This window comes from Electrona antarctica (genome assembly GCF_951216825.1).
Source record: "Electrona antarctica genome assembly, chromosome: 8".
Taxonomy (NCBI): domain Eukaryota; kingdom Metazoa; phylum Chordata; class Actinopteri; order Myctophiformes; family Myctophidae; genus Electrona; species Electrona antarctica.
The window spans coordinates 7,167,529-7,187,409 of record NC_136789.1 but is presented as its reverse complement, the minus strand read 5'-3'; the positions used below and the strand labels follow the sequence as shown (position 1 = coordinate 7,187,409).

Sequence of the window (19,881 nt, the reverse complement as noted above, 5' to 3'; positions counted from 1 at the left end):
TTTGCATAACATCTAAGGTCAGACCATGTGTTCAAGGTTCAAACACTTGTATTGGCCCGGGTGATTGAACATCTGTGAGCACATCCATCACACCGGTCACCATGACAACCAATGACAAGTGTCAGCTCTCTATGGCCTCAATGTGAATAAACAAAGTGTCGTACCTATAACCAGAAAGCATTTTCTCACTAATGCTAAAGACTGCATACACACACAAACAGCAGAGTCTAGACTAGAGTGTGACTCTTAACTCTACTTACAATAAGGCTATTGACTCTTCATCACTGGCCAAATAATACAAGCTTCCAGCCAGGATGTTGTTGTCGGCGATTAACATGTTTAATGCCAGGAAATTGTTTCTGAGACCTTGTGACTATGAAATGCCAGTCCTCTGCTTTCAGAGTCCTTGGCCTTAATTTCAGTCATTGGTGGCCTGCTGTGCAACGTTCACATCCTTTTGGCCCCATGCTGAGGTCAGGAAATCAAAGAGAGAAACCACAGACAAACAGCCGATTGTCAAGTTTTATACCTTGACCTCGGCTTAAACTTGTGACTCCCTCCTTTATGTTTGCCGCTGCTTTAGCAGTTGGAGGAAATCAAGGGGTTATTGGCGGTTCAGCCTTGATAAGAATCTTGAAATGGAGAAGTTCGCCGAGGGGAAAGGTTACAGGGAGTTTAAAGAGAGCGCAGTCAGTCATGGGGAGGATTAAATAAAAAGGAAGCCTGGACTGAGGAACTGCTGGATTTCAAAAGTGCACTGCAGACAAAAAGCCAACTGTTCACCCGCTGGACTTCATATCCAAACCCAGGGCAAGGAAAGTTTGGCGTGAACTCCTCTTCACCTTTGCATAGTCTCTTTCTCTTACCACAGGCTGTTTTACTCTATCCAAGCAGATAATTATAGATTGGATAATCATGGAGAGAGAACACAGCGGTTCAGGTGTTCAAATGGCTGCATAAGGGCTCATTTCTTCATTGTTGCGCGACCGTGTCCCTTGACCAAAATAGTAGACGCATAACATGCTGCGTCATGTTTTTCAGCTTAAAATCATATTTCCATCAAGGGACACATATGAATTAAGCTGAATGCTATCTATATTGGGGTTTAAATAAAAGATGCATGTTCCATTTTCTAAGGAACACCCTTGGGCATGGATTCAGGGCACATCTGTTGACCTCCAGGTGTCCTCCCTCCCCTCAATGCCTTTCCTGCCTTTGTTAAGACTTCACTTCACATTATAATGAACAGCAGCCAACTCAGAAGCAAAAGTTTTGGGGAAAATACAGGACATCCTCTGACTCAACTATAATGACCATGGTCTTTGGTTTCTCAAAGGAGCTTTTGAATCAGGTTTTATTTAGACACGATCTGAAATCTCCAATATCACACGAACTACGAGCAATCATTAACATTAATATAAAAAGGCAGTGACGTTATTATTAAAGGCTTAAACTGATTGTGTGAGCTAGAGAAATATAAAGGTATAACATGTGACAACTCCATATCAGTTGTTGAAGAGAAGTGAAAAGTGAAGAACACTTTAGATTTAGAAATGGAAACGCCTTGAAAAAAAGGAAACACATTCATACTAGGTCATGCATTTTAGTACTTTATTTTTTGAGATATCAGTGCAAATGAACACCAAAAATGAAAACATAAAAAAAAGAAATAATATTTTAGGTCTTCACATGGAAAATGAAACATCTTTTTTAGTTTTTTCCATTTGTTGCTACAAATGTTATTTCTCAAGATGCACAATGCAGGTCTATGATTGTACGTCAATCCTCCTCTATAGCCCAGAGCTCTTTTCACCCAGCTTGTTAACCAGAAGAAAAATAAATCACAAAAATATTCGATGCACGGTTATTTTCACACATTTTTATCAACTTGCTCAACAGTCTGTAGTTATTTAGGGACTGTTCATGTTCTAAATGAACCTCTCTCTGTGATAATAAAAAGACCTATTTTAAGACTTGACATTTCCCCCATCACCATTAGGGATACACAGGTAGTTCCCATGCGTCTGCATGCAACAGGCAGCAGTGAGGAGAGTCAGACATTATTACACAACACAGCGCAGGATAGATTATCATTTACCACATAGAGACACATGCAAAGAACAAACCAAACAAAAAAAAGAAAAAAAGAAAAGAAAAGATGGGCATAACATCTTCTGCCTTTTATGTACACTATTACGCATTATAATATTTACATATCAGGGCATTAAAAACTAGGGTAATATCTTTTTCTTCAACAATACAAAATAGTCATCTTTCATAATGAAAGTACTATTTACACAAATATATTTAACCATTGTGAAAATGTATTAATAATAGAAGAAACATACTTCATAGGTATATGTATTAAAAAGATCACAAGACTAAATGGATAACGCAATGTGCGGAACTAAAACTGATACTGAAAAAAATACAGTACAATCAAAATAAGGAGCTAGATACCAGATATCCCTCAAGACGGCAACATGTCTGGGTGATTATTTGGGGGCAGGTACACACATCCAGATGCACTGAAAAAAATGTACCTGTATAGTTTTGTCTTTATTTTCATGCAATTCTTTTGACTTTTTTTGTGTAAAGAAACTCACAAAAATAACAGGTGTCCATAAAGCACAAGAGTCAAGAAATTATATTTAAAAAAAAGAAAAAAGTTTACAAACTGTCAAAGTCTCAACGGATAACAATACTGACATTTTTCATTACATGCCATTAACTTATGCTTCAAAGGACAACAATGACTGAAAATCAACAGTGCAAACTCCACAAGCTACACTTTCATGTAGGAGCAGAGGTATTTATTAAAAACTCAATATCTAGGCTCGTACGGGGAGAAAATGTGGTGGTTTAGTGAGGATGCAAAGATAACAGATCCAGCAGTCTAACTGTTGCTCTAGAAACCTGTCCAAAACAATTGATGCTTGCTTACACTTTGCTAAACCGCATGCGCCACATACAGCCTTTTGACCCGTAGTAACTACTCAAAACTAGCACGGAAAATCGGATAAGACTTTACCTTGAGTTTGCACTGTCCATTGTCAGTCTAATTTGTTTCCGATCAAAGGAAAATACAATGAATTGTGACCAATCCCCAGTTGACAAATAGTCAACTCACTTGTAGTTCTACCTTACCAAGATTCTTGAGGAAATGCTACATAAAGCATTCATCACAGAAGGACCCCATCTGAAACTATTGCATTGTGAATATTATTTTCAAGGTCCTTCTTTGAATGTCTCTACCTTGCATGTTTTTGTAATAGACTGCTGTGCTTGTTTGAGAATGTCTTTATTTAGAATCTGATATAAAATTGATAGGTCTCTGTCTGTCAGGAAAAGGTTCTGATGGGGGAATAAATAAATGTTCACTGAACTGAGAGCTCAATTTTTTGGATTCATCAATAATAAATGTTGCTTGAAATGCTTGAAATGTTTTTCCTAAATGTTTTATGGCAGGCAACAAAGAGGACACAGCATAGTGATATGTGTATAATTCAGACACTAATTATGGGAGTAAAACCAGACTAACTTTTAAAGTAAGTCTTTCTGATTCATAATTTGAAATACATACTGCATGGTTATAGCAATGGTCCAAGTAAAATTTGACAATTTTTCAAATTTGGTGAAATCAATTACACATTCTGCTGAGATAACACCTATTTTGTTTCATTCAATAACCACAACATTTAAAATTGAGAAAATAATGAAACCATGTTTTTGAACTTGAATTAGCGTAATTCCTCCGGTTCAAAAATTGTCTTTTTTTCTTTTTGCATTCTTATTATTTCTTCTCATCAAACTGCAAAACCAATTTGGCAAGTCAGTTACAAAAGAATCACTGTAATAATTTCCCCCATTTCACTTTTTTTTCTCTTTTATTTTCTTTAGTTGACAAACGTCTATTCAGATGATTGGCTCAGCCTCTGGCTCTGGTGGCTGTGCTTGTCATTGTGAGAAGGTGAGTGTGGGGCGGAGCTCAGTCTGTGTTCATAAGCATGCACATCACTGATGGGCTCCTCCTTAACTCGGACCACAGGCTGACTCCCCTCTGCCTGTTCCCTCACCTCCTTCCTCAGCTGAGCGCTGCCCCTCTGCAGCATGTAGTATAATATGGGGTTTGATCGGGTCAGCCGCGGAGAGTCCGGGTCAGAGTCACAGCCGTCCTCCCCTTCCTCCTGCCCAGTCCATCGCACCGGGCTCTGTGGCTCTTGTTTGACTAGAGTTGGCGGATCCCGTTTTTGCGAAGTTGGCCACTGTGCTGCTGCTGCTGCTGCTGCTGCTGCTGCTGCTGGGTGGCGGCCCCACGGGGAGTGAAGGGTGGCTTCACCCGTCGGGGGGGTCGGCAGGGGTCTGAGATTTCCAGGAAGCCCTGAGCTGAGGGAACCGTGGGGGTGCCAGGGCATGTGGAGGAAGCTGGGATTGTGAACTTGTTGCCCAATAACGCTACCATTGGCCTTTCCATTGGCCTGAAGTAGAGAAGGGCTGCGTGCACCCCGAGGCTGCTGGGAAAGCTCCTTCAAGCAGTTATCAGACAACAGCAGCTGTTTGAGCACGTTGAAGCCCCGGCTCTCTCTGCTCAGAGATTCACCTGGGGGGCTCCTGGCTGGGGCCTCCTCCTTGGGACTCCTCTGCTGGCCAGGCTCGTCCCGAATAGCTGAGGTCAGGCTGTTATTCTCTCCACTGTCCAATGCCCTGGCAGTGCTTCCACTGTTCAGGCTGTCAACTTGATCGGAACAAAGGCGTCTCTTTTTGGGGCTGGGCCCCTGGTATTCCCTCTGTTCCTCCTTAATCTCCCTGGGGTCGGACTGCACAGCTGCACTAGTATAGTAGGTAGCAGTCTGCTGTTTTAGGAGTTGGCTCAGAAGGCCATATTTCGCTATGACCTCGGCAGGCCGTGGCTGCTCCGCTTTGAAGTCCTGCTGGGGTTCGCACACGGGACTATACCTCTCGTAGCCACCCTGCCTCTTTCTGCCGCCCATTACCTCAGACGGGGCCGAGGACGGCCCCATCTCTTCCACAAGTTCCGTTTTGACCTTCACGGCCACCGAGGGCCCATTGGAGCTGTCACAGATGACAGAGGTGCCAGGTGTCTTTTCAAAGCAGCCACCTGCTGCCTCCACGCTCCTCCTGCCGCTCCCAGTGAGCCTGTCTTTGCGGCCGCCTGCGGCAGCAGACGGACCCGTCCCCAGCAGGAGCTGGAGCACCGTGCGCCTCTCGAGAAGGTTCTCGATCTGGGAGGACGGGGGCGAAGGCTCCCTCCGGCTGAACGGCGTGCTGCTACCGGAGGGCCCGTCAGAGAGTGGAGTGGCCACATTCCTGTGGATGGGGGCACTGAGCCTCTCTAATAGTGCCATGGGCCTACCCGCATCCACCTCATGGCTCAGCCCTTTGCCGGATGGGGCCGGTGGAGAGGGCGATGCTGTGCCACACTGGGCCAGGTTCTGTAACAGTTTACTGGCACTAAATGCAGGCTCCGAAGCCTTCTCGGCAGGGAAGGCTTTCGACTTACACAGGTCCAATGGGCTGGACTGGACGTGGGGGGATGGGTAGGAGAAGGGGGACAGTGCACTGCTGGTATCTCGACTACGCGAGCATAGGGGCTGGGCTGCGGCTCCAGGCTGGTCCATGGGGCTCTTTGTCCTGGCCTCCTCCCAGGGTGCTGCTCCTTTTGGATGGCCCTGAGACATACTGGCCATGGTTACGTCAAGTGGCAAATCTGGATTAGTGACACTTTTGTTTACCTTCTCATTATTTCTGCGCTCCAGGAGGAGCTGCATGAGAGTGACCTTAGGGTGGGATTTAAGATCTGGGCTTGTTTCAATCTCTTTGCCCTTGGAGACCATTGGCCCGCAAGGCTCCGGTTTCCACTTGTTTATCATTGACTCTGTCAATTTATCCAGTGAGGAGGTGAAGGCGGTGGACGAAGAGGAGGAAAGAGTAGCAGGAGCAGAGGAGGCAGCAGCAGAGGAGGAGGAGGAAAAGGCAGCGGAGTGAACAGAGGGCGGTGAGAAAGCAGTTGGGGGAGAAAACATTGTTGAGGGGGAGGAGAAGGAAGAGGCCGAAGAGGAGGAGGAGCAGAGAGTAGTGGAAGAAGAGGTTTTGGGCCTAGTGTCTTGGGTCTTGTTTCGGTTCCTCATGGAGAGGTCAATGGGAGAGCAGCTTGAATATGAGCTCTCTGCATCGCTACTGTCCTTTGCCAGGCTCCTCTCCTGGGTGGAGCATTCGCTGTCCGAAGTGACCGAAGAAGCTCGGCTGGGCGGCAGGATGCTGCAGTTGTCCTCCAGGTGCCCGTTCTTTGTCAGTTGCTTCTGGTTGTTGTGGTTGTTGAGGAGCAGCAGCAGTAGACTACTGCAGGTCTGGGGCGGGCGCGTAGGACGTGAATCAAAGCCTCGCTTCTCTCTCTGCGGCTGGCTCTGAGTGTGACTCGGGGTGTGAGGCGGTGGAGGGGTGGGAGAGCTCTGACTGTGGCTCCGCAGCAGGGAAGGGCTCCGTGGGCTGGGGAGGGTCATTCGGGGGAGTGTTGTCGTGACCGTGGCTGTAGACGTCGTCCCGTTCTGGGTGGTTAAGGGGCTCAGCGTGTCCAGGGCTCTGGGCAGAGATTCTTCCACACTGGGTGGCCTTTGGTCTTGGCCCTGCTGCTGGGTTGCCATGGCAGCGAGTCGTTCACTGGCAGAGCGACCCGAGAGCTGGGCTTTGAGCGCATGCTCCCGGGAGTACTGCTGCAGGTGGGCCTCGCTGGACAGCAGCAGGGCCAACTGACTACAGGCCACACTGGGCTTAGGGGAGGGTGCCGGGCTGGAGCGGATCTTCACCATATTGGCCACTGCCTTCAGTCGGTCTGCACAGGACACAGAGTCAGTGGCAGCGGGAGCAGAGGGAGGCGTGGCGCTGTGTGTGGAGCGCGGAGATTCTGGGGGTCTGTCCTGACACTGACCCCGGCGGCTGTAAGGCGTGTTGCTGTGGTTCTGCAGTTTGTTTTTCCTCATTAGACCCTTCAGACGGCTGGATGCTGTCCCATACACGGGAAGTGGCTCTTTGTCCGCAGGCGGGGTCTTAGATGGAGGAGAGCGCTCGCTAGGAGGCTTGTTGGGCTGCTGTGACATAGCCACACTTTGCAGCCTTGAGCTGAAGGACTGAAGCAGAGAGGCCAATAGGGTGCTCTCCCCACCGTGAGGAGACGCCTCCAGGGCTCCGTTCTGCAAACTCCCCCCTTGACCGTTAAGCTCCGCTGCGGGCGAGCTTAGTCTTTGGCTCCCCGGCTCACTCCAGGTGCCCAGGCGTAGAAGGCGGGCCTTCTTCAGGTGCTGCGAGGCACCCAGCGAGGGCCCGTTGGCGCTGCCAGCCTTGGGGGCAGCAGGGCCATGGTTTGGCAGCTGGAAAGGGTGGCCGCCCTTGTCGGCCTGCTCCTGATTGCTGTGGGCAGCCTCAGACCTCCTGCTTGCCGTGGCCCCAGGCCCGGCCACCACTGGATGCATCAGTAAACCTTCCAGATAAGTTAGAACAGCTGAATCCTTGTGTGTCTCAGGGCCAGGCTCCTCCCCATGAGTCATGTTCAATACTAGGATCCCCTCGTATGGTTCAGCACTGCTACCGGGAAACAAATGTCCTCAAGGTCATTTGATTGACAGTGGCACGTATTTCCAAACCACCAAGAAGAGGGTGGAGGGGACACTCAGCAACACAGTGCAACGGTGGACACGGATGGAGCCATTCCGGGACGGGTGGCGACCCTCCCTGGCATTCTTGTGTGCCTACAGGCTGGCTCCCGGCTGAGTGAGTAGGAAGCAGGGAGTCAGCGGAAGTTCACCACAGAGATGTTGACGCATTCCGTGGTGGTGGATGTCTGGAATGTCTGTCTCCAGGCCCCAGAGGTGGCTCTCTTGGTGGCTTCTATCTGCTTTCCTGCCCTCACACGGGGGACCTATGTGGAGATGAGAGAGAAAGAGAGGGAGAAATTTAGAAGCAGGGATTTGCAAGACACTACATCACATTCATCTCAACACCTTGTCTGCCGCCTCCGTTACTTAGCAACATTTCAGACTGAATGCACATCGCTCTCTGTCTCCCTCCCTACTCTCCCTCGCATCCGCCCCAACAGACTACAAATGCAGATTAGGCTTGATTGGAACCAAATTGAAGATGCAAGCCCACTGCCTTCGAAACATTCAGGTCTTGAGCTGTAAGCCCCCTCAGTGGGATGTGTATACGTGTCTTTCAAATGTGAAGGGTCTGTGAGTGCTGTGAATAATTTTTTATACCGCCTGTCATTTCAGTGGATTATCCCCCCCCACCACCCACCCACTCCTTACGCATTTAAGCAGCATCTCACCATGACACAACTATGGTTGTGCACACAGCAGCTTCCACCTACCAACCTATATGCTAGCATACAACTATTGTGTCTGAACTCACACACACACATGCATACACACATGCACACATATACATCAACATTTACACAAAGTACAGACAGACAGACGGACACACACTTCAGAGAGTAGTCCAAGTGAAAGAGAGTTGTGGTCGCGGTATCTTTCCAGGGTACTAGTGTTATCAACACCTGCCCGGTTAAATCCCTCACCACCAGTCCTCTGTGATCTGAGTCCGCATGGCTTTGAAATTCGAAGACGGTCACAAAACATGAACTGAATCGACTCGCGATATGGAGTCTCGTCTCCAGCCGCAGTACAAAGGAAACCCCAGATCACAGCATGGATCAAGCTAACAGACAGGCAGTCTTGGCCAGACGATCAAAAGCGAAAGTGTGTGTGTGTGTGTGTGTGTGTGTGTGTGTGTGTGTGTGTGTGTGTGTGTGTGTGTGTGTGTGTGTGTGTGTGTGTGTGTGTGTGTGTGTGTGTGTGTGTGTGTGTGTGTGTGTGTGTGTGTGCGCGCGTGCGCGCGTGCGTGCGTGCGTGCGTGCGTGCGTGCGTGTGTGCGTGCATGCGTTTGTTGGGTGGGGGGATAAGAATCAGGTGCACCTGTCACACCATGCCACTGTCAGGAGGGCAGAGCCACTGACACTGGGGTGAGTGCTGTGCCAGTAGCCATGACAGTGTCACTGACGGTGCCCTGGGAGACCTCTGCTCTGAACCCTGTCAGCGTGGTCTCCGTGGATACAGGACACCTCCGACAGTCCCGGCTGTATCCCATAAAGGTTAATTAATACAGAGTTTCCACTTCGCCTCAGCTGCTGCCCGTGTCCTTCCCTGACGCTGTCCTCACCTCTGGTGTCCGCTGAGTGGACTAACATAGCAGGTCACACCACAGGACAGCAGTCCTTGATTATGACAAAAGGCCATGATAGCCATGCCTCCTCTAGCCTAAATATTTCACAAGGTGAGGCAACAAAATCAAACACAACAAGGGAAGCAGGCCCATAATCCATCTGAAATCCATCATCTAACCTGTGGACTTTGCCCACAGGTTGGCACAGCTAAAAGGGCAATGAGGTGGCACTGCCACTATTAATGCCACCTTGAAAATGAGCATGGATTATAGACTGGATTAGATTTGATCAGCGTCCAATAACACCTGTGGTTGGCCAATTCAAGTTATCCTCAAACTGCAGCTCAACAGGTTGTTTGAGACCCTTCATTTATATACGTTTTTAATGTGTTTGGCCAACATAATTAAATAATTACTTCATTTAGATTGGCCCATCAGCATCAATTACAGTTCAAGGCCAGGCATAAACTGTTGACCTAAATCTGACAACAAAAGCCAACCTGGTCACACTGGGCCATCTGACGTCTGCTGTCCTGCTAATCTTAGATGGCAGGATTAGAGCTATTTTCCCGCCAGTGAGCTTAACACAATTAAAATGGAATGTTTATCAGCATAGACACACGTCACACACACACACACACACACATTTACTACTTAGGCTACTTCAGACACAAATTAAAAGCACCTTGATTTGGTGAATCAAAGAAATGTAATACCAATGAGGAAGAGACAGACATGGTTTCAGCATTTGAAATCCTGTTAATCTCTTTACTACTGGCAATGAACTTTCGGAATTAAAACTAACCTTGTTTCCCTGACAAAACTTCAAAACAAACACCACAGAACAGCCCGGCCTGCACGTGGCCAGCACAACACTCCATAATAATGCAGCCTATACAAAACAAAGCTACCATATCCACTATATCGCATAAAGTATGAGTCAGCCTTTACAAAGGCAGTGGAGACCTTCAGCTCTTGAAAGACACGTCTAATGACAGAGCTGATGTCAAAAAAGCCCTGCAATAGCAAGGGCAAGAGAAATATGCTCTCCATACCGAAAGTGCTCTGTGAACAAACAAATGACCTTAATATAGGAGCTGTCCTCTATAGAGCCCCTAAAGCATACAGCCCCTCCTTTCCCCTTTCAGGACGTGTGATGTGTGTATTACTATTACATTATCTCCCCTGGTGTATACATTGAAAATGACCTTACACATCTGTTAACATGTCATCTCATTGGTGGTGGCACCCCAAAAGCCTGACCCCTCCCTCCTCCACCACGGGACACCGGAGCGCCAATGAGCTGCTCTACGGTTACCGTGGTGATTATCCATTATCTTTGACAATGTCAGCCAATGACAGAGCAGGCACATTCTAAAGTGATTTTTACTACAGCGGGCCACATGCGAGAGGGAGGGCAAGTGATGGGGGTGAGAGATCCCTGATCCCCGGCTGTTCTTTTCTCTATCCATTTCTCTGCGTCTCTCGCGCTCGCGTTAGGAGACACCTGGAAGAAGAAGGTCACCGTGCTCGCAACCATTTCCTGTGTGGCATTACCAGCAAAACAAAAAAAATGGCACAATGCATATGTCGCGGATTAGATCTCAGAAGTCTGACCTTCATTTCCCATTGGCTTCTAGATTAACCCGCAACCCCACCGCAACCGGCGCACACATGCGCGCAGAACCCCGCAACCCCACCCCAGCCCCCTTTTTAAAATGAGAGTTCCTAAATGACCTTCATTGTCAGGAATGGTAATCCATTTAAGCCATTTAAAATGTATGAGACCAAACAAAAGAATTAAAAAGGCGAAGAAGAGCCACAGGAGCCGCAGTTAAAGTCAAGGTCATCCATGCCGCCAAGGCTTTTCACTTGATGCAACAGCTGGTGTCCATGCGAAGCTCTGGGCGTTAATAAAAAGTGACAATGCTGCCCGAGTGGTGTGTATTACTAATGTCTGACACCAGCCTGGCAGATGTGTTCTCCCTGCATTAAAGGGGGAGTCAAGGTTAAAGGAATTTAAAAAGGAGAGGCGATGCCTAAACACTATTATATCATGTAATCTGCAGCCCAGCCCTGCTGCACATACTCAACAGGGTAGCTCACTTACACATGCAGCGTGACCGCTATTTGTAAATTCGATATGGTCCTGACATGATTAAATAAGACCAAACATAAGCTACCTGACCAAATGCAGTTGTTCAAAAGCACTCTCTGTTGTGCATGTTTGTGCACAACAGGAAAGTCAAACTACAAAGCCCCCTCCTCCTTCACCTTGAAAGAGGTAAACAAGAGAACAACATGCTACCAAACAGCAGGGCATGGAACAATAATTTATTTTAATGGACAAGTCAATCAGGGCAAAATAATTCTGAAATATACAGTAGATGCACACAGAGAAAGTGAGAGAGAGAGAGAAAGAGAGAGAGAGAGAGAGAGAGAGAGAGAGAGAGATAGAATGGGAACTAGGGCACTCTGACCCACTTCTAAGGATACATTGACCAAACAAGTCATGCATAGTCCATACACGCCCACATGTGCAGTTTGTGCACACACAAACCCGTGGACCTACCCCACATAAATGACATGCGATACATTAAGTCTGAAAAGTCACACCTCTTGTATTAAGTAGCCCAGAACATCCTGGGAGGGGGAGGGGGATTCTTCACTCAACAACGTGAACGTGAGGAAACATCACGTGATGACAGAGTGCTAACATTTCAGTATCAGGCAAAACATGACCAGATTCCCGCAGCTCGCTGGCATGATGCCTGACATATACTTGGTTGCGCTTCGGGTTATGCATAGGAAATAACAGACCTACAAGCTCACAATCACAAGCATTGCGCTGTGACACGCTATTTTCAGAGTGCAACACTGGCAACTACGTATAAATCAGGCTTGAGCCTTGGACAAAAATGGTGGTGAGAGGAATTTAGGCTAACTTATGTAGTCATCGGTACAAAGAGTTCCCGGGGTTGAGTGAGAAAATGAGGGTGTTAGAGAGAAGAGAGAGGGAATTCATACACATAGATGATGAGTCATCTAAACGATTCAGAGCCCAGCTGACAGGCGGGGGGAGGGGGGGAGGGGGAGTCAAAAACCTAAGTGACCCTGGATGATATTGCCATTGCTAGTCCTTACAGCCTGACAGCCAAGCACCTGGGCAAGGCTGTCTTTCCCTTACCTTGCCCAGGGTGGCACAGACATGCGCACAAAAAATGTTTGTGTCCATGGTAAATATTTGTGTGCCATTTGGAAGACCCACCCAAGGGCTATTTCCTGAGTGGCCTGGAATTAGTACATTGATTAAAACACACACATTCCTTCTTAATGAGCCGTGGCCACTATCAATCCATACACGATTTGTTTCTATTGGGCTCCGAGGTAATCTTGCACTTATATCGTCTATGCAAAATGCTACCCATTTCCCCCCACAGCAGCACACATTTTCCATTTGTAAACACGGCAGCACAGCAGATTGCCCCATGGCCAGCATGCCAAAAGAACTGGGCCTTTGAAGCAGGTTGTGGTGGCAGTGTTTGAGGGAAATGGCCCATTGTGCTATTGAGATCAAATGTCCCAGTGTCAGGCTGCCCTAAACACTGGATGGGCTCAGCTAAAAACCTTGGCCTTTAATGAATCATTTCCATAATATCCCTGGCATCAATTCTAAGCGGCCATCGCCGTGAGTCAGCAAGGTCTGTCTTTATCGGGTTAAAAATGAATTTACCTGATTGTGACTGTGAGCAATTTGAGGCGGTTTGGCTTGACCTGATGTGTGCAGTCATTTTGCCTTTCATAATGCTCCCATCGACCTAATTTTCACGTTTGTTTTAATTCATCATAAACCTTTCTCAGAGAGGCTGAGAATGGCATTGCTAGGAACAATACATGGTGACGAGTCATTTCATTACATTCATCCATCCAAACACATGTCTTCACTGTTTTCTTCTCTAGCATAAGTAAGCATACTACTGTTCCATTCAAAAGGCACACAATTAAATTATTCTTTTTAATCAATTAGGCACGCTACACTTAGCCTACCAAAGTCTAAAATGATTAAGCGTTAACCTTTTGGAAAAAAGCCAATCAAGCTGGCAGGCCACGAGTATTATGCCAATGAACAGGACATTTCAATGAAATTATTCATATATTTAGCAAAGACAATACATATTCATAGTACCAACTCTTCTGCGATGTAAATGCAAATCTGCTGTCCATAAATAGGCTATATAGCCTACATTCACCTGGCTCTGATCCCCAACCTCTATTTCGGTTATTCTCAGAATTTGAATCAACAGAAATGGAATTGATTACCTTTGATGAGTATGAACTGTTGGGAAATGTTCAGACTAAATATAGATCATAGAATCATACAATTACAGCTAATAAGGCCTCATTCACATGTATCAAACACGATCAAACAAATGTTTGGTCATTTTTTTGTTTTTGTTTGTTTTTTTAGGCCATCACAATGCTTTTCCGTTGGGAGTCGCATGGTTTGACCACAAATTTGTGTTTGATTGCTGATTGCTGGTGGTGTTCTGCTCTCCCCCCATCAAACAAAAATGTTTGGTCAAACCATGTGACTCCCATTGGAAAAGCATTGTGGTGGGCTGGTGGCCTAAAAAAACAGAAAAACTACCAAACATTTGTTTGATCGGTGTTTGATACGTGTGAATGAGGCCACACACAAACATTATTTTTTTGAAAAAGCTGATTGCAACTGTCATGGAATATAATCCCTCAGAATGGATCAGATGGCTAATAGAAACTAGCCTTACCTCATACACGCATTGCATAGTAAGACAACACTGATAGATAATTACTCATTTGTATATTTGCTTGAACATTTATAATCAATAATATAATAATATAATAATAATAGGATTAAATTACAATTTCTAATGTAGATTTTGTTTTGTATTTGTGCTGCCATGGGGATGTGGGGGGGGATATATGTGAATAATTGCTTTGAAATTACTATGTTGTAAAGAAAAATCAATAAACATATGTTTACAATTTCTAATGTAGGCCTTCACATTTGTAGACGTGACAACGGAAGAGCTCAGACTATTATGAAAATAATTTCTTTGGGCCATTCAAATTGTGAGATAGCCATAAAACATACAATTTCTCATGGGCCTGTGATAATACAACTACTGTAGTCTTATTTTCATTGTGCTGCATGTGTCAATAATATGTGCTGTTAAAATATATTTATTCTTTTATCGACATGCAATGTGTTCAAGCGGTGTGCGCATAAGAGTCCATTAACTGAGCTATAACATGACACAAGTTGCAATCCATTGTGTCCTGTCAATTTAGCAGAGTGTCAGTGCCTCAGGCTTCAGAAATGTCATGGGGAAACAGTCAGATAGATATAAAATGTAACTTACAGTATTAGATAGATTTATGTTGTTTGCTTGTCCACATATGGCAAGACTGTTACTTAAACAGAATGTTATTTAGACAGATGCTATGGTTTGTTGAATGTCATCACTGCTTAGCTCAACCGCTTAATTACCCTGTTGTTGACTGACTTGGGTTCATGCTTAGTTGACATTGTTGTGTCTTCTAAATGCCAACATTGTAATTCTAAATTGTATATAGAATCAGTATAAAGAAAAGCTTTACATAATCATTCTCTATGCCACTGCATGGCTAAGACATGCAATATATGATTTATTGGTGTAAGGGCCGATTCATACTCCTATTTTACCGCTGTTTCGGCGCTGTAGTGCCGAAATAATTTCGGCTCGTCAGAAACTTTCAGTAGCACCGAAGAGCCGACTTTAGGACGGTACCCTCCCCCCCGAACCTCAAATGACGTCACATTGTAGGCTCTACAGCGCCGAACCGACTTTTATTCGGCTCTAAAATAGGAGTATGAATCGCGCCTAAGCCAAGATCACCATGATCTCGACTTCAATCACAGGTAAACCTGTATCACATGGAGGCTAGATTCTACAACAAAATCCACTCATTCCCACTGGCCTCTCTACCAGTCTACCTCACCTGTAATCTGCCTCCTCACAAGCCGTTTTTGGCTAATACATCTACAGGGCCTATAGTACAGGCTGTTCCACTTGCTACACAGGGTCATGGGTCATTCTTGCACTAAAGGTGAAGGGAAGATGTGTGGAGGCTACGGTTTGTTGTCCACAACTGCCCTTGTCAGGAACTCATTAAAGACCTGGGCAATTTGTCAACACATTGTTGTGAATCAACACTGAACTGACAGTTGGGGGGTCAAGAGATTCCTCTGTACAGCTCTAAATGAATCATATTACTTTAACAGGCAGCTTGTTTGGGATCAAGTAAAGCATCCTCCCGACCCTAACCTGTTGAGTTATATCAGAATGTAAGCCCCTGCCTTGTCTATTTGGCTTCACAGTCTACACAGTAGAGCTCATGCTTTGAGGGGGTTGTTCACCAGGCAGGCATATTTATTTCATAGTCTGTATTGCAGTGGAGTAACAACTTAACACTACAACATTGTGGTTAGCACACCTAGCTCATGCAGTTTTAGTGCAGCTACTGTTATGTAGTTCACTCTTCAGTCACTCAGTAAGTGGATGAAAATATGCCTTCAATGGATTACTTAAAAACAGCGGATTAGAAAGAGAAATGTAGCGTTATGTGCTGCTGGTAACTTGAGGTTTCATGGTTCAAGCCAGACCAAGGGCAAGAGTTGAATACAAACTTCCTGTCCGTAAAAAGGGAACATATTTCTACGCAGAGGACACAGATGAATGATTATAGATGAACTGAGGAGACATCACTGATGTTATTTAAACTGTACAGCAGAGATGTTTAGGATATTTCCGATAGCTTCTGAAAGAAGGGGGGGGGGGGGGGGAAGTTCCAGACCCACAGGAACGCACTCAGGGTGCCGGGCCGGTTCCGGCGAGCCACCCCACGTCCGAAACGGTTGAGAAATGACAGAGTTACCGTGTGGGTAACTCTGTTCCAGACCCACAGGAACGCACTCAGGGTGCCGGGCCGGTTCCGGCGAGCCACCCCACGTCCGAAACGGTTGAGAAATGACAGAGTTACCGTGTGGGGGTCCCTCTACTGTACCCTCTACTGTACTGTACTGTCACTGTACTGTACTGGGACACCCGAAATCATTATATATACAGTTAATATGTGCGTGTGTGTTTGTGTGTGTGTTAGGTTGCGCACATGTGGTGAAAAACAACCATGCTGTTTTCGTGCTCAGACGCACCCAGCCAGCCAGCCAGATACCCAGCCAGCCACACACATAGATCCGTAAGGGAGTGGTTGCACCAACCTAGCCTACCTGTTATGGGCAGATAGTGTAATGGGTTTTTTGTGGGAAATAAACCACAAAACAAAGCAACCTCTAATGTATTGTTTGCAGACACAGGGATATTGATTTGTGTCTGGTCTTGTAAGTTTTCATTATCAAATCTTCCTTTTATTAGATACAAGGCTATTTGCTCTTAGTTATATATAATTCATACAGAAAACAGCTCTCTTATGAAAACAATATCATAATGGAAGCTGTCTCGTTTGCATTCCCTTTTAAATACCTATAGTCTGTTGAACAAAGTTATACGCCTACAGAAACATTCATAACAGATTTTAATATGGCTTTAACATTTCTTCTAAATTGGCCTGCGGTTGCTTCCATTTGAACTAATTGTACTATGGTTTGTCTCATCACTGCTGTAGTCACAACCGCTGGGCCGTACCTTGTGGGAAATGAATCTGTCTCACCCTCAGTCAGTCATTGACCATTAAATGAGATGGAGGGAGACGAGGCTAGGAGCGAACTACAACCAGCAGCCCTATTATATTTCCAGTAATGAAGGAGAATGAGGGGGGAAGTGTCCAGCAGTAAACAGAGCTAAAACACAAAAAAAACTAAACTAAACTCTCGGCTAAGCCAAACATGAATTCTGCCGTGTTCGTGAGGCGAACGCTGAGACACATCATGCGCCCGTACCTTGTCATCCTTAGCTGTGGAGGCTGATACAGGTAAAGTGCAGTAATCAATTTGCTCTACCGGCAGTAGGGTTCCTTTAGAATACTAATCAGGCCTCCACAACCCCACACCCACCCACCTGCTCCCTTTCTCCTTCCTTGTTCACCTTTCTCATGACTTGACACCCAGCCCCCCTGCGCACCCCCACCCCGTGCCCCAGACCTGACCAAACGCTAAAGGAGGGCGGGCTGTCTTCTGCACAGATAACTGCTGCCACTAATCAAGCCTACGTGCACCGGGGCGTGGGATTAAAAGAGCTTGCACAGCTTGACTCAGGCACTGAATAGCGCACGTGCACACACACACACACACACACACACACACACACACACACACACACACACACACACACACACACACACACACACACACACACACACACACACACACACACACACACACACACACACACACACACACACACACACACACACACACACACACACACACACACACACACACACACACACACACACACACACACACACACACACACACGAGGTCAAAATAAAAAGCCTACAGCAACCCAGCAGTGTCTCGCCCCAGAAAGACATACACACAAGCCACAGATGAGCAAATTCACAACAAGGTCACATAAAAGCTGATGTGAGAAAGAACATTCTTTGGCTATAAAAGAACACACACACGCCCGCGCGAGGAGATTAGATCTAAATTTATTTCTGCAGTCAAAATGAGGCACACATCTCCGTCTCTCAGAACACATGTCACGCACAGAGCACGCTGTGTTTTGTGCATCCAAAGGGAAAAGGAACAAATTCAACTGTGAGCTGACAGGACCTTAATTCCTGTTCGTTTTTCATTTGGAGTGATGGCTTACAAGGGAGGGTGTCTAACACCATATCAAACATACCCAAGTTGCCTGGAGGCTGTAACAGATCGTCCTCAGTGTTGCGCGCTCGCACACGCGCACACACACACACACACACACACACACACACACACACACACACACACACACACACACACACACACACACACACACACACACACACACACACACACACACACACACACACACACACACACACACACACACACACACACACACACACACACACACACACACACACACACACAGCCATGGGGAAAAGATAGGAGTGAGGGGGAGAGAGAGAGAGAGAGAGCCGAACGCCACCCTATGCATCAGCAGGGATATTTCATTATGTACATAACGAGTGCCATTAATCGCTCTTAACAAGAGGACACAACCTCACCTTGGCAGTCTCACACGCACAGCGGGGGGGTGGGTGGGGTTAGGAGGAGAGAGGAGGGGCATAAAAATGTCTATATGGGCATTGAAATTAAAATTCACCACACTCAAGTATCTCTGGCACCTCCCTCTGACCGACCACATCCCTGCCCCTGAGCGGCACGCTGCTCTGCGCCGCGCCCGCCCCGTACACCGATAGACACACACACACACACACACACAAGAGAAGAAAAAAGAAAAAGCCCCAAAAGGAGCAGAGGAAAGTGAGGAAATAAATATATAAATTAAAAGTCGAAAAATGCCGCAGTGGCGACACCATCGGGGGCCTATGCCCTTGACATGCTGACACGGGGGGCCACTGTCACGTGACACTCTTGTCATCCGCCCGCCCGCCCGCCCGGCCACCTGGCAGATTCGCCCTAACCCCACCACCCCCACCCCTCCATCTCACGCCCACCTTCGCATGACCTCATCCTCCGGTGACCTGATGCTGCTTGGCCTGCCAGCGCCCAGCCCCCCCTCCTCCTCCACCTAACTCCACTCAACCCCGCTCACCCCCCTCCACCTCTCTGCAGTCCTAAAGCCCCCCCCCTCCCTCTTCTACTGCTCTGTCTCCCTCCCCTCCCTTCCCTCCCCCCGCGGCTGTGCAGCAAGGTCAGGCGGGTCAGTGTGTCCTCATCTGTAATCCGCTGCCATTCGTCAGCAGCCCCAGCTCAGGCTGGAGGAGAGAGAGAGAGAGGAGAGAGAGGAGAGGCAGGCGCTCCGACGAGGGGAGAATGCCCAATTAGGCAGCTGTCACACACACACACACACACACACACACACACACACACACACACACACACAGCAGAGCAGGGGAGAGAGAGAGAGATAGAGAGAGAGAGAGAAAGAGAGTGATAGAGAGTGAGTGAGAGTGAGTGAGTGAAAGAGAGAGAGAGAGAGAGAGAGAGAGAGAGAGAGAGACACACAGATAGAGCGAGAGAGACACAGAGAGAGCGAGAGAGAGAGAGAGAGAGAGAGAGAGAGAGAGAGAGAGAGAGAGAGAGAGAGAGAGAGACAGAGAGAGAGAGACACACAGAGAGAGTGAGAGAGAGACACAGAGAGAGCGAGAGAGAGAGGAAGGCTGCAGAATCAAGCCTACTGTCCACAGACGAGGGGGGGGGGGGGGGGGGGTGGAATACATGAACCCTTTCAGCTGTGTGTGTGTCTGTGTATTGTTTGGGAGTGCACAGAGGGGGCAACTACAGTTTAGCCATGTATGACTGCTATTTCAGGCACGCTAGTATGTCACCAAGAGATCTGGGGAGTAAGGAATTTAGTAGCTACTTAGTAAATGAAAGGACAGTTTTATTACAGCACACCTACCTACTGGTGTGGCTTTTCCAGGCAGATTGGG

At 46.9% G+C, this 19,881-nt stretch overlaps 1 protein-coding gene across 2 annotated transcripts in view; it reads right to left on the bottom strand.

Moving 5' to 3' along the window:
- Positions 1–1,597: 1,597 nt before the first annotated feature.
- Positions 1,598–19,881, bottom strand: part of nrip1b (nuclear receptor interacting protein 1b) — a 43,113-nt gene continuing 24,829 nt past the window's right edge. For both annotated transcript variants that reach the window (XM_079508283.1, XM_079508284.1), the window contains one exon: positions 1,598–7,933. In XM_079508283.1, coding sequence (XP_079364409.1) covers positions 3,912–7,562 — 3,651 coding nt within the window. In that variant the 5' untranslated portion in view covers positions 7,563–7,933 and the 3' untranslated portion in view covers positions 1,598–3,911. The remainder of the gene's footprint in view (positions 7,934–19,881) is intronic.